General features: G+C 45.7%; 1 protein-coding gene across 4 annotated transcripts in view; it reads right to left on the bottom strand.

Moving 5' to 3' along the window:
* The window catches only part of Hipk2 (homeodomain interacting protein kinase 2), a 195,630-nt gene that overhangs the window by 50,785 nt on the left and 129,675 nt on the right, over window positions 1–15,170 (bottom strand). For all 4 annotated transcript variants that reach the window (XM_013353250.2, XM_005365848.3, XM_005365846.2 and 1 more), the window contains exons 3-6: window positions 7,679–7,802; window positions 7,135–7,254; window positions 5,392–5,478; window positions 2,663–2,847 (exon numbers count right to left, since the gene is read on the bottom strand). In XM_013353250.2, the coding sequence (XP_013208704.1) occupies window positions 2,663–2,847; window positions 5,392–5,478; window positions 7,135–7,254; window positions 7,679–7,802 (516 nt within the window). The remainder of the gene's footprint in view (window positions 1–2,662; window positions 2,848–5,391; window positions 5,479–7,134; window positions 7,255–7,678; window positions 7,803–15,170) is intronic.

The raw sequence follows: 15,170 nt of genomic DNA on the forward strand, positions 1-15,170 counted from the left end.
TTTCCTTGACCTCATTCTCCACCCATCTGCTGCACTTAACTATAACTATTATCAGAACTATCTTTAGAGTTGACCAGAGGGCACAATTCATTGGAATCTAATGAATTTCCTTCCCCTCAGGTGAACCTTCCACAGCTTCCATTTGGGATTATAATTACTATATCACCAGCATCATCAACTTCCTCATTCGTTTGTCTTTTTCTCTTAACAGCCTGGCAGCAGCTCAACTGGACAAACTCAACTGTTTCCTCTATGCCTTTGAGTAGGACGGTCACTTATAACATCAGTTCATGCTCAGACTCAAATGCTCAAAGCTCTTCCTACCTCCTTTCCTCTTCCTCAGCCTTCCAAGTGCTGAGATTACAGATGTATTCTACCACACCCAGCTTCCTCCTGTATTTCTCTGGTTAGTTTGCTGTCACCTTCTGCTCCAGTTACCCACTCTCTGTTTCTCTCCTCTCTCCCTTCCCCTCTTTCATAATTTCTTTCTTTCTTAACATTCTATTTTGCATATGTATGTATGAGCATGTGTATGTTTGTATATGTGTGTATATATATGAAGGCCAGACGTTGACACAGTATCTTCTTTTTTTAATCCTTAAAAATATTTATTTAGCTGGGCGGTGGTGGCGCACGCCTTTAATCCCAGCACTTGGGAGGCAGAGGCAGGCGGATCTTTGTGAGTTCGAGACCAGCCTGGTCTACAAGAACTAGTTCCAGGACAGGCTCCAAACCCACAGAGAAACCCTGTCTCGAAAAACCAAAAAAAAAATTTATTTGCTTTTATTTATATGTATGTGTGTGTGTGCATGCATGAATTTATGTGCATCGTGTGTGCCCGAAGAGGCCACAGGGCATTGGATCCCCTGGAGCTGGAGTTACAGATAGTTGTAGATCTGATGTGGATTTTGGGAGCTCAGCCCAGGTCCTCTGCAAGAGAAGTAAGTGCTCTTAATTGTTGAACCACCTCTCTAGCCCCCAAGTGTCTTTTTTTTTTAATTAAAATTTTTTATGCGTATAGGTGTTTTGCTATATGTTTGTCTGGTGCCCGGGGAGGCCAGAAGCAAGCACTGGATCTCTTGAGACAAAAGTTATAGACAGTTCTGAGTTACCATGTGGGTGCAGGGACTTGAACCCAGGTTGTCTAAAAAGCAGAAGAGCTCTTAACTACTGAGCCACCTCTCTAGCTCCCCTGAATTCCTTTCTTGACTACTCTTCAAGTAGTCTAGCTAACCAGCTTGCCCCCGGGATCCTCTATCTTCACCTCTTGAGCTCTGGGATTATAGGCAGACCGCCTGGTTCCCAACCCCAGTGCTCACATCTGTGTGGCTAATGCTTTATCCTGAGCCACCGCTCCAGCCACAATCATCACAACGTTCTCCAATGGTAAAGCCTTCACTCATCTTGATCTTAACAGGTGGCCTCATCATCTATTTCAGAGACAAAAACTGCCTGACAGGAACTCCCTCAACTTTCCTCTGCTATCCAGTGAACCTTGCAGACATCCGTATCTTTCTCCCACCATCTTTTAGTGGCAGGGCCCACCTCTCCCCTCAGCTTAAACACCGGCTCAGAAGAAACTGACCACAAGTTATCTTTTCGCTTGAACCTCTCGCTTGCTACCAGGCTCTTCCCATAAGTATTTGCTTAAGTTTCCCCACTCTTCAGAAGCTTTCCTCTTGTTCCTCTGGACACTCCTCTGCGTCCTCCCTCCTGTTCCACAGCCTCACTTTCTGTAAGGCTGCCACCTACTACTCTGCTTGCACTTATCTTCAATCTGCTCAACAAGTTTCTGCTTGAAAATGGCTGTCACTAAGTTACCAGCACCCTCCCCGTTGTAAGATATTACAGACATTTTTTTTTCTAGATTACTGATATGTTAGCAGTTAGGTCTGTATTCAACACAAATCTAACCAGCCATTTCATCTGCTTCTAAGTCTTTTAATGAGTTGTGCTTTTGATAATAAAAGACAAAATCCTCCTTTTGGCATGGCTTTCTCAAGCTTACTTCCGTGGCCTCGGCATGTCACCCAGGGTCCCTATGCCCAGTGTTTAGTCATGCTGGAGAGTTCACGCAGGCAATGCCCTGACTGCTCACATCCATCTTCTTCCTTGCCCTTTCAGAGGCTACACTCATGGGTCTTCTGGCCTGCTGAGTCAGCTCCTTGTTACACTGCCTCATCGCACTCCTTCCTTCCTTGGTAACAGCATTGTTTTATACCTTCTTCTCTGAAGACCATAGCTCAGTGTACCCCAGCACCTGCTAACAACCCATAGCAAGCAAGGAAATGGACAAATCCAAACAGACTAGACCAGGTCACTCTAGGACAGCTTTGGGACTAACTTTGGTATTGATGCTAGACTGCTTCAGGGCACTGTTGTTTTGTGTACTTCTTCCTTTGTGCACTGATACCCAAGTTCATCTGGTTCCAAGGTCTCCCATGTTCCTTCTTTTTGCTACAACTGCAATCTTAGGTCCAATATAGCCCTTATAAGTTTTCTAAGTGCTTTCTGGGAATATGGATCCCCAGCTTTGCTTATGTGAACAATTGCTTTCAACTGCAACTGTACTGCACTGCAGCAGCAGAAACCAGAGGGCCAGAAAGCCTGAAGTCTTTACTATCTGGGCCTTTAGAGTGCTGCCCCGGTACAAAGGACTCACTGTGTGCTGTGGGGAAAGTCGAGCAGGTGTGTCATTGTGACAAAGGGGTGGTTCAGAGTTTCGATGGGAGTGACCCTCTTATCAGCGTCTATGGTCAGCATCTTCTTTAATAGGTCAATGAATTCCCGTCGGTCTGCCTTCTCTACCAACATGTCACTCCCTTCCAAATCTGTTGTCATGTTCACCTGGAAGCAAACAGGGACAGGGGCGTAAGAGCCAGAGTATACCCTATAACCTCCTTCGATCTCAAGCCCATCTCAGCTGCCAGAGGGTAGACGGCCCCCAGTGGCAGCCATGGTCTTGTGTGCTGCCACTGTCTATAGGTCATGGTTTCCTATGCTGTAAGAACAGAATGGCCGAGGCAGTCAGGCACCAGGTAGCGGTGGGGGCAGAAAGACGCTACCATGGTTGATACTTGTAAATATATCCCAGTGATAAGGCACAAAACTGCTCCTGTTTTAACTGGCCAAGAAAAATGCAGCTTTTGTCACACCTTATTAAAAATAACCACAGGATGAAAGGTTCTGGAGACTGATTGCATTACAAATACTTCTGAACTTTATGTTTAAAAAAGGCTAAGATGAGAAACTTTATGCTGTATGTTTTACTACAATTAAATAATGACAAAGAAATACACACACACACCCCTACCTCAGAATTTCTAAGATATAGCATAGAAGATAGAAAAAAGTTCATCCAACCGTGGAGGGAGAAAGAGCCTGGGTCCCTCTTCCTTCACCTTCATGACATCTCCCTTCTCATATCCCCTGAATTGGGACCAGACAGATTTTAGTTTCTGTGTCCCCTGCAGTCACTTCCGGCTAAGGAGGTGTACCTGGACACAGGACTATTCTCCCAATGCCAGGTCTCTACTAGTATGGCCTTTAAAAGGCTTGCTTCGTGGTGCTTTCTATTTTTTTTTCAAGAGGGGCTCTGGGAAGCAATTCCAGTTTTCGCAGGCCATTTAAGCTACTAATCAACTGACAAGGGTACTTTCCTCAGAAGCAGAGGCTCTGGCTACACTCACCGTTGCTAAGAGGTGTGCTACGACTTCACTTCTCAGTATTTGAGCAGAAAACTCATTCTGGGCTGCTCTGAGTTTGGACTAAAAATACCCAGTGATCTGGAATTATCTCTGACACAAAGGTAAGAAAAAGCCTCTGCTCATGAGCTGACAGTGACTGAGTGTAGTGGTCTGAATTGGATTCCCCTAAAAGCTTAAATTCAAGTCCTGATCTGTGGAAGCTATAAATGTGACCCTGTTTGGAAATAGGGTCTTTGCAGATATAATCAAGTTAAGACGAGGCCATATTGGATTAGGATGGTCCTAAATCCAATAACCAGTGCTTTTATAGGAGAAGAGATCTGACACTGAGACCAGAGATGACACAGGGATAAGAGGCGGCGGAGGGAAGGGTTAGAGTGATGCAGCTGCAGGTAAGGGATTCCGAGGCTGCTAGGAGCCACGAGCAGGAGCCATGAGCAGCCAGGCATATGGGTGGGGTTCCCTAGCGCCTTCAAAAGGACTGCGGTTCTGAGGACACTGACACCATGCACTTTTAGCCTCCAGAACTATGAGGGAATACATGGGTGTTGTCTTAAGCCCTCCAATTCACTCTATCTTGTTATAGAGGCCCTATAAACGGACACACTGAACCAAGGGCATCAACTCCAACACAGCAATGGGCTGGACTTCTCAGCTCGGCAGTGAATGCCTGCCTAGCACATGCAGGGCCCTGGGTTCAGGCCCTTTTAGCACCACATTAGTAAGGCTGGCCATTACAATGGAGCTATCCTTCCTTCTTTCCTTCCTTTCTAATTTTTTCCATGTATTTTACAGATCGACCACAGTTTCCTCTCTCTCTCTCCTGTTCCCTTCTAAGCTGCCCATAGCCCATCTACTCCTTCTCCACTCCATTCAGAAAGAGGAAGGCCTCTCATGGGAATCAGCAAAGTAGGGCACATCCAGCTGAAACTGGACCAAACTCCTCCCCCTGCATCAAGAAAATCCACCACGGGGACTGGGTTCCCAAACACCAGGTCAAGCACCAGGGACGGATCCCACTGCTAGGAACTCCACAAACAGACCAAGCTACACATAAGTAGAGAGCCTAGGTCAGTCCCATGCAGGTCCAGAGTTGGTGAGCTCCTACAAACTCAGGTTAGCAGTCTCTGTGGGCTCCTTTGTCTTGACCTTGACCCCTGCCCCATACCCGAGTCCTTCCCCTACCAACCTGGCTTGTACAACTCCTCCTCCCTTTCTTCAGGAGGACTCCTGAGCTCAATTTTTTACTAACGCTGGCATATATTGTTCAAAAGTAAAGTCAATGAGGTAGGATAGTGGGGGCTTCTACTCTATCCTGCTGTTGAATAAATCTCACTGCTGGTGGGTTTTTATTGATTGATTGATTTTGGTTTTTTGAGATGGGTTTCTCTGTAGTTTTGGAGCCTGTCCTAGAACTAGCTCTTGTATATCAGGTTGGCCTCAAACTCACAGAGACCCACCTGCCTCTGCCTCCCTAGTGCTGGGATTAAAGGCGTGCGCCACCACCGCCCGGCTATTTTTTGTTTTTTAAGACAGGGTCTTTCTACTTAGCTCTAGCTGTCTTGAACTCACCATGTAGCCTCAGACTCACAGAGACTGAGTTCTGGGAGTAAAGACAGCACCAAACCCTGCCCTGAAGGCGACTATTTTAAAGTGCTGTACCGCACACATCCACAGAGCTTACCTGGGCCATATCATCCAAACAGTTAAAAATGTACTTTCTTGCTTCTTTTGACTTAATCCCCGTCTCAGCTTCATGGTCATCTGGTGTCTGTTTAGAAAAGGAAAACCTGGTAAGACAGCATCTCTTAGTCACTACATCTCAAGTGCTGGAGCTCCTGCTTCGCCCCAGGGTCTTTTCCTCACCTTGTAGGGAAGGAGACTTGGGCTCCGTTCTATCCATCCACACTACATCTCATCTTTCTTCCTACTCTGATACAGCTACCAAAGATTCTAAAGAGAGCAGGAAAGCAACACCCTCATGCCCCTGCAGCTTTCTGTAAGCTGAAGGTAAGATTTCACTGTGGAAGACCAGCGTCCTTCCTGACATGCTTTAAATTTTTATTTTACTTAACACTCCCTTATGCCTACAGCTCCTAGTTGTTTCAAGGCACGTTAACTTACTAAATGCTCTTCATAGCCATGACCATTAGGACGGCTGCTCTCCCCTTCTACAATACATGGGAACACAGGAATACATAGCTCCAGGGACCTATCAGAGCCCTGGCCAACAAGTGGCACCTGTTTGCAGAGCCTGTGCTCTGTGCTGCTCCCCCAAAGACCCCCAATACACTACTGGCTGGGAACCCACAGTGGTGACTTGGCATGGGATTTGGACTCATTCATGGATCTAAGGTAATTTATTCTGGTTTTAAGCACACTTAAAGCAGCCCAATCCCTAAGAGCAGCTGAACTCAAAGAACGAGTTTCCTGGTAAACACAGAAGTAGTCATCTCCTACCCCTAACCTGGGCTCTTCTTCTGTCTACAGACTTCTTCTTACTGGACCTGACCTTGACAACTCACTGCCATAATTATTGAATGTCAGGAGATCTGTTCATAGCCTAGCACCTGCTTAACTTCCAAATCCCAACTTTTTGAAAGCACGTATTATCTTTAAACTTTACTAGGATTTGGTTGGATCCTGTCAAAACCAAACCAAACCCACTAAAATTAAACCTACTGCAAAAAAATGAACATACAACATACTTAAGGTCTTTTTTACTTTTTTCTTCCCAGGAAAAGTATGTTAATTTTAATTATGAGACACAGGTTAAAGTAAATGCAAAATATGTTTCCATTAAGGTAAAATCACCAAGAGTTCATGGTGTCCAGCAGGGCCTGGATGAATCATATCAGCCCTCATCCCAAGGGCTTGTAACATTTGCATTGCTTAGGCTGCTTTCATTGCCTGGGCAATGTCCACCAGTCTATACTAGGAAATTCCCTCTGTACCCTACAGGGCCCAGTACAAATATTCTTCCTCAACTTGGCCCCTGGCCTAGCTTTTTCTTGGCTCACTTGGATCACTTGTGTTTCTCACATTCTTTCCTCCCAGGAGGAAGACACTCCATTTGGTAGCCCAGAGCTTGGGGCATTAGTCCTATCCCCCCATGGACAGTGAGCTCCCTAAAGGTGAGGTATGGCAGCTTCATCTACCTCGCACAAATTAGTCACCAGGGATCAAGTCCTATAAATCCAGCAGTCTTTCCAGGGGATACAGCCTCTCAGGCAGCAGGAGGCCAAAGGAACAGGTCTTTCAAACATTCAGATCCAGCCACACCTTGCATTTACAACTATATTCTACATTCCCATCTTGCTGGTCAAATTAAAGCTATCAATTTGAAAATATCAAAAGCTCATTTTTGTCTTTCCTTCTTTCTTCACTATTGGGCCACCAGAGTGGAATGGAGGGGTGTTTTTCCTACCTTTAGCCTCCATAAAGGATATGGAGAGTCGGTGTCACGGTTGAAAAACCTAGTAGTCTTTGTCCCTGCACTTAATAAATATTCCGCTGGCAAACCCTGTGTTTGTGAAATATACCGAATCTGCAAGAAAAAATGAGAAAGAGGTCGGGGCTTTTCCTGTCACTGTACATATGGTATACTGATGACTCTAGCGGCTTTGAGAAAAAAATGGAATTATTAGTTTTAGAGGAAAAAAAAAGGAGCAAAGAAACACATACACACATACACAGGGTGGAGAGATGAGATAAGAAAACAAAGGAGCAAAGAAACAGACAGACAGACAGACAGACAGAGACAGACAGACAGACAGACAGACAGACACACACACACACACACACACACACACACACACACACAGTGGGGAGATAAGAGGAAGCCAGGCAAGAGAGACAGTAAATCAGCCCTTAAGAACATCAGAGGCCAGGGTCTAAGCGAAATGGTAATCTAGGATTGTCTGGATGGAGAATGAAGCCACACAGTGAATTCTTGTGTCACCCAGACCTACCTGATCATATTCGGAAGCTCCTGGATATAACGGCCAGCCCAGGAACAGCTCAGCAATGACACAACCAAGGGACCACATGTCAATAGCCTCACAGAATGGCAAACCAAGGATGATCTCAGGGGCCCTGGAGAGGAACAATGGGAAGAACCATTCATTGGTGCTCTAGCTCTCTCCTGGGGAACACCATGACTGCCTGTGTGGGGTCTGTGGTCTTTGAGAGAGGCCTGCATTGCAATGATGTCTCCAACCTTGGCTTTATCATCTAGTTAGAAGAGGACATAGTTAGCCTGGCAGTGCAGAGTAGGGGCAGGTGGGTGACGCATGTCTGTGGGCGTTACACCATCACACTCTGGCCACAAGCTCATGAACTGATAACAACAGCAGAAGCAGTAGGGAGTTAGTTTTTGTAGCTGAACACCTGTAATTCTTTATAAAAAATGCCTGATTTTTAAAAAAGAATTCTGAAACAGTCTACTTTCAGGCATACATAAAAATAGCTGCCCCCACTGAAAATAAGGCAGTTAAGGCCAATAACCATTCTTCATGGTCTTTGTTTCAGGCATCTGTGTCACAGTTCCTCAAAGGAACACTGCTATTACTCTTCCCACCAGTTTCTAAGTGGCTAATCTCCATGAAAGTTCTTCAGTGTTACAACTGTAGAACCCCATTCATGGATAGACCATCTTAAGAGCCAACCAGAATTCCATTATAAACCCACCAAACAGATCACTTCTGACTGTAGGACCTAATGTCCCTGCAAATGACAGACAAGGTCACATCCTAGAAATTTCAAAGAAATTTTAAAGAGGAAAGTAAGTGCACATGTATTTGGTATCCAAAACCAGACTACAAAATATACCTTCTTTTAAGTTTTATTAATGTACATGTGTGTGTATTTGAGGGACAAGAGGACACTAGGTCCCTTGGAGCTGGAGTTAAAGGCAGTTGTGAGTTACTCAACATGGATTCTGGGAACCAAACTTGGGTCTTCTGGAAGTGCACCAGCCATCTCTTCAGCACCTATACCTTCTGTTTTAAGCACCTGTCCTGACTAGGTAATACTATGCTTTGGTACGAGACAAGCTCAGGGTTTGAGGGATAACTACAGTTGAGCTGCTTTGAATGTGCTCAGTGCATTGTGTTGATAATGAAATGCATTAGCTTAACCTGCTTCCTCTACGAGGTTTCCATGCCACAGAGCCATGTCAGGAGCACTGCTGTGCCACACTTTAGAAGTTGGGGTGGGAGTGAAGAGCCAAGGGTCTTTCTGCAAGTTTGGTCACTTTTCTCCTTGCTGGGGTAAAGGAAAGGAGGTAGCAATGAAACCACTTCTATCAGCCTCACATCTTCTCCTTCTAGCGCAATACTTTTTGGTTATAAAACAGCCATCGTCACCTCTTTTTAGATTTGCCCTTAATTGCTACCATGTGTGTGTATATGGAGGCCAGAGGACAACCTTGGGTTTCAGTCCTTAGGAGCTACCCAGGCTGTCTCACTGGCCTGGAACTTACCAAGAAGGCTGGCTGGGAAACAAGCCCTAGGGAAGCTGCCTGTCTCTGTCTTCCTAGTGATGGAATTACAAGCATACACTATTATTCCTGGGTTTTGTTTTTTTTTGTTTTTTTTTTTTTGAGATGGGGTTTCTTTGTGTAGCCCTGGCTATCCTGAAACTTTCTCTGTAGCTCAGGCTGACTTTGAATTTGCAGTGATCCACTTGCTTCTATCTCCTGAGTGCTGGGATTAAAAGTGTGCACTACCACTACCTGGCTCATTTCTGGCTTTTATTACAGGGGTCCTGGAGATTAACTCAGGTTACCAAGTGAGTTATCTCCCCTATGAAATAGTACTGAAAAACAAAATCCCAGGTGTTTTGCTGCAAAGTTTTGGTTTTTTTCAGATATATGTGTGCTTCTGTGGTGCTACTACGGTTGCTCTGAGTAGCAAGAAGAGTGTTACAGTTTGGATATTGAATGCCTCCCAGAGACCTGTGTATTTATTTAGGGGTTGGTCTCCAGCGTGGCACCATTGGAAGGAGGTGGAATATTTAGCAATTTGAACCTAGTGGAAATTTTACTGGGGATACGCCCTTGTAAGAGACTGTGGGTCACTTACCCCTGAGTGTTTCCCATGTGGTATGAAAGGTTTGCTTTGCTACATACTCCTGCCTGTGTCCTGCCTCAGTCAATCCTTATACTGGAACTTCCAAAACTGGGAGCCAAATGAAGTCACTTCTAAGTAAACTGTCTTAGGCATTTCTTAAGGGTGAGGGAGAGTTGGTTAGAACAGAGGAACATCACCACTAGGAACAAAATTGCCTTGATGCCATCTAAAAGGTATTCCTGTCCCCACTCATTCCCTGTTAGAAGCAGCTGCCAGCCCCTCCCCCTTCAGCCTTTGTTTGCTTTAGTGCAGTTGGTACCTATGTGTGTGGGCTACTGAGGTTGCTCGTGCTCACTAACATCCACAAGCTGGGGATGCCTGTGCCTGTTCTACAATGTATGCCCACCTCGATGAGCTTTGATCCCATCACCTGCCTAAGTCACCTGTATCTTGGAGACCCTAGTCCAGGACTCCCAAACCTATTTCTCATGATGTGTAACTAATGAGATAGCTGGCAGATGCCTTTGGAGATAGTCTATTCATTTAAGAAAAAAATCACATCTCTTAGGAAGGGGATGCTTGAAAAGAATATCAGAGAAAAATGAGTGTTACAAGCTGCTTTTCTTCCTCCTTTCTGTTCTAGAGTCACATGTGGGTTCAGGTCTGTCCAAAAGAGTTCTTACTCAGGCTTTCCTCAGCAGCCTGCCAGCTATGGTCCTTGTGTCTGGATGCATCACATCCCAGCCTCCAGCCCCCGTGTCAGGAACAGGTGTGTCTAGTTCCCTAGAGTCTTCCCTACATCTGACAGTGGGCAATTCCTGTCAAGTTAATTGACTGGTTCTTGTGGCCTCCATGCTGACAGCTTCCAATCTCTCAATCAGGCCTCTGTTCCTAGGGCTATGAATGATATAAACATCGGGGCATGCTCTGCAGACACTTTGGTGATGTCCTTTGGTAAGAAACACCAGATATAGATTTCTGCAACTGCCTATATGAGCAGAGCCTGTGAATGTTGTTCTTTCTCAGTCTAGAGGAGAAGGAAATGGCAGCCACTCATGGTACTATGGTATGTACATACAGCAGAATATTTTTTTGCTTTGACCATAACGATTATATACTTAAGCACTGGCTGGATGAATGAAGACAAAAGAAACAGAAACCAGGTCTGTCTATGAAGGGCCTTCCAGGGTAGAAAGGCAACACTGAAACAAGGGACAAGAGTAGAAAACATGAGCCATATAAACAGACATGAGAGAGCATCTAACACAGCACACACCATGCCTCAGCAGCGCCTACTTTGGTAAAACAAAACAGAATGCAAGGACAAAGTAAACAAATGTAAGCAAACCTCAAACACACATCTTTCCTCAATCCTTCTCTCTGTGTTAGCTGGAGTATCTGCTTCCTCCACACACCATTTCTCATAGCAATGGCCTCCTAGAGTTCCTCCCTCTTCACAACATACTGACTTTGTAACTTTTCCTGGTGGGCTTCAGATGTGTCTACACTCACGAGCCCATACTACCAAGATTAGTATGGCCTTGTCATATACACTGGCCAGCATCTCAGCTCTAGGATTGGAGAGCTGCCTTTCTCCTATACAACTGCCTATTGCTCCTGCTTTCCAATAGCTTTCCCTAGCTTTCTAGGGGCCACTTTACCATACCCAAATTTCTTACCTGTTAATACCCTTTGCTAGAACATTCTCCTCCTTCATCCAACTGCTTCATGTCCCCTGTTCTTTTCCTTCTGTTCATTTCCAAGTGATTATCAAGATTTTTTTGTTCAACATAAATAGTATGCTGCACTGGGGATACAGCTCAGGGGTCGTGTGCTTACCTAGCAAGCCCAAGTTTCTCAGCTCACTCTCCAGTATTACAAAAAGGTATATTGAAATCTTAATTATTTAGATATGGGGTTGCTATAAGTATAATTAGTTAAGATGAAGCTGTACCATAGAGGGTGGGTTCTAATCCAATGACTGATGTCCTTATCAGGATAGGGAAATTTGGGCACAGATACTGAAAAGACTGCATTTATGTGCCACAAGTCAAGCAGCCTTGCACATGAAAAAGAGGAGCTACTTTTCCAAAGTAGGGGCGGTTGAGATATGATATGTGCCATGCTAGATGTTTTTCATGTCTACAGCCACAAAAAGGCAGGGCTACCATCCTGACTTTGGTCTTCTGGGCTCCTGAACAGCAACAAAGTAGCTGCTGTGTCAAGCCATGCATTTTGTGGTCCTTGTTTGCAGCACTAGGAAACCTGCAGAGCAATCGTGCTAGCCCTTAGAGGTTTAAATTTTACATCTAAATCTCAGTCTCATTTTGAACTGTGTTTCCCGCTCCGGGCTCATATCTGACAGCCTGGAACCTCATATGCTTTATCACAGTTATGTCAAAACTCACAGTTCTTCCTCTGTCTTCCTCATTCTACTAAATGGATCCAACATTCCCACCCCCACCCAGGACTGGTCTCCTATTCCCCTTTCCCTTTATTCCCCCCACCACCCACTTCTTCCGTGTGCCCACAGCCAAAGTCTACCTCAAATCAGTTCCTATTCCTCTTCTCCCCTGGCACTTCTCTGGCCCCAGCGACTGCTTCACTTGGCGCTGGCTCCAATAGCCACGTGTTTCAAGTCCTCAGAGGCTCTCGCAGCACTCAGAACATATGAACACCACCCTCCCCAGTTAAGGACCCAGTTTGCCCTTCCACTGTCACTTCAAATCACTGTCCGAGCTCAATAGGCTCTGGTGCCAGCAGTTTCTTTTCGACTTCCAGAACACCTTAAGCACCTGTGGGCCTGCAGCCTTCAGGTAATGTAGTTGCTTCTGCTTCTGTGCTTGCCCCACAGCTCTCCAACAGCTGCCTCCACATCCTTCACATCTCTGCTTAATTGTCACCGCTACAGACAGACCTCCCCTGACACCAGTTAGTCTCCATCTCCAGTGCCATAAATGTCACTTTACAGCACTTTCACCAATAACCTTCCTCCTGTCTCTCTCCCTCTACCAAGCCCATGAGGGTAGCACAGTGCTCGGCATTTAGTAGCCACTCAATCAATACAGATGTGTTGATTGAATAAACCTTGATTAAATATAAGAAAGTGTGAAAACATGAGTCAGGCTGGGAGTTCTGAGGCACTGCAGACAAAGGAGAGTGAAGGGGAGTCTTCACAAGGAACTAAGCCTGTGCACCGCTGCAGGAGACTCAACCAGCGATGAGCAGGCACTGAGGCCCAAAGGGGCATGTGCAATAGCAGCCCGTGCTCAGCTGCAGACGCTAAAAACAATGGACAGCAAGAAAGGTGGCAGTGTGGAAAAGTGAAAGTGGTACCAAGGTCTTGTAGGGCTAGGAGTCCAGAGATTTAGTCCAAGCCTTCTTTTTTTTAGAGGGGAGGATCACTGTCCCTACAGAGGAGGTCACTAGACTGTACCACAAAGCTGCACACAGCTCAGAACCCACTTTAGTCCCTAGCTAAGACAAGCATTCCTCAGCCCACCCCTCTACTGCAGTCACTAACTGATCTCTTACGTTCGATTTCAGCCTTGCCTCACATCTCAGAGAGTAAGTTCCACACATGAGACCTATTTCTGATCTATCTTCCCTGCTCCCCACCCCTCACATCTCAAAGAGTAAGTCCCACACACGAGACCTATTTCTGATCTATCTTCCCCGCTCCCCACCCCTTCCAATCCTCCCTACTCAAACATATGCTGCTCACTTTGCGACTGCTGACTACACTCGTAGATCAAGATGTAAACATGAATGGCAGACTGCTCCAAGAGATATTAACTGAGCATCTGCTACCCCCAAAGAGCCATCCTAAAGAAATCTCCCTGTGATTATTTGGGGCAACATAAATCCTTTAAATATACAAGTTAAAAGAAATTGCACCTAAGAAAATGGAAACCATTTCTTATATCTCAACAAGACATTAAAAATTCTATATTGGGGGGGGGTGGCTCATTGGCTAGCTCACGATAGCTCTGGCCAGCACTGAACTCACAGATTCACCTGCCTCTATCTTTTGAGTGTTAGGATTAACAGTGTGTACCACATGCCTCACTAAATTATAGTTTCCAATAAAAGAATAAATTCTGCTATTTGCCTATCTGTCCTGTTTTAAATCTGTAAGGACAAGGTCTGTGTCTCGTTTATTTTAGACTCCAAGCTACATACACTGGGGCTGCTCTTTCAATAGCTATTTGAATCCTCGGGAAAGAAAGATACTTCCCAGGCCAGTGAGGTGGCTCAGCAGGTAAAGGTATTTGCCATGCAAGCCTATAGCAATCTGAATTTGACCCTGGGATCAGGGTAAAGGTGGAAGGAGAAAACTGACACACAATTGCCCCCTGATCTTCACATGTATGATACTGCATACACAGTACTAAGAATAGTCAATAAAATTTATTAGAAAAAAAGCCACTCCTCTCCTTGGTTGCCAGCAATTCTTGGGAATAGGAGTCCACTTTGCTGTGATTCTGCAGAGTCCACTCTGCTGTGATTCTGCAGATACCTTGTTCCCGTGCTGTTAAACAACAAGGCTCTGAGCTCATGGAGGCTCACAAGTCACTTCTAAAGTTTGTTTCTTTCTGTTCCGCTTCTCTGACACATGCTCAATGGCTGTCAAAGCGTCCACTATTTCATGAAGCACTCTCTGGCCAGTAGTCATTCAAAATCGGGCTTTGGCTTCAGCTGTACTCCCTCCCTCCCTTATTCAAATATTCAGCTGTGAGCCACTATTATTCAGTGTTACTATGTGCCAGGCACTATGCTGGGGGCAGAAGATCAAACAATAAACCAAACTCTGGGGCTCCTTTAGAGGTCACTGTCTAGTCAGAGGCAGCCTCATGCAGACAGTACAGCTGTACCACATGAAATGTGTACATAGGATATGAAGAAGGGCAAATTGGGAGAGGAAAGACAGAGCTGGGGGCTTCCCACAAGAGGTCTGAGCAGTCTTGGTATGTGGCAAGGCAGGGGCAACCTCCAGGCACAGGCAGTGAGTATTCCTCCCCTGTGTCATGGCTGTATTGCCAGTGCCAGGGGCATGGAAGGCACTTACTACGTATTTCTAGAAGGAGTGACTGCCAAATGCAGCTCCCCAGCAGCTCCCCCCCAAGGCTGGCAGCATCATCTTGGCAGCTGCTGTGACAAGAAGCACACTGCCCTGGCTTCCCTAGGTTTGGAGGGCTGTGTCAATCCATGGAGGTTGTTTCTGTTCTCAGGGTGGTGCCGGTGCAGGAAGAACCCTGCACACATGGATCTCAGGGTGGTGCCGGTGCAGGAAGAACCCTGCACACATGGATCTCTGTTCCGCGGATCACTCATTTGACATGGCTGCTTCACACATTCATTGCCATGGTGCCACCTCATGCAACCATTACTA

The sequence above is a fragment of the Microtus ochrogaster genome, unplaced genomic scaffold, assembly GCF_000317375.1.
Source record: "Microtus ochrogaster isolate Prairie Vole_2 unplaced genomic scaffold, MicOch1.0 UNK4, whole genome shotgun sequence".
Classification (NCBI taxonomy): domain Eukaryota; kingdom Metazoa; phylum Chordata; class Mammalia; order Rodentia; family Cricetidae; genus Microtus; species Microtus ochrogaster.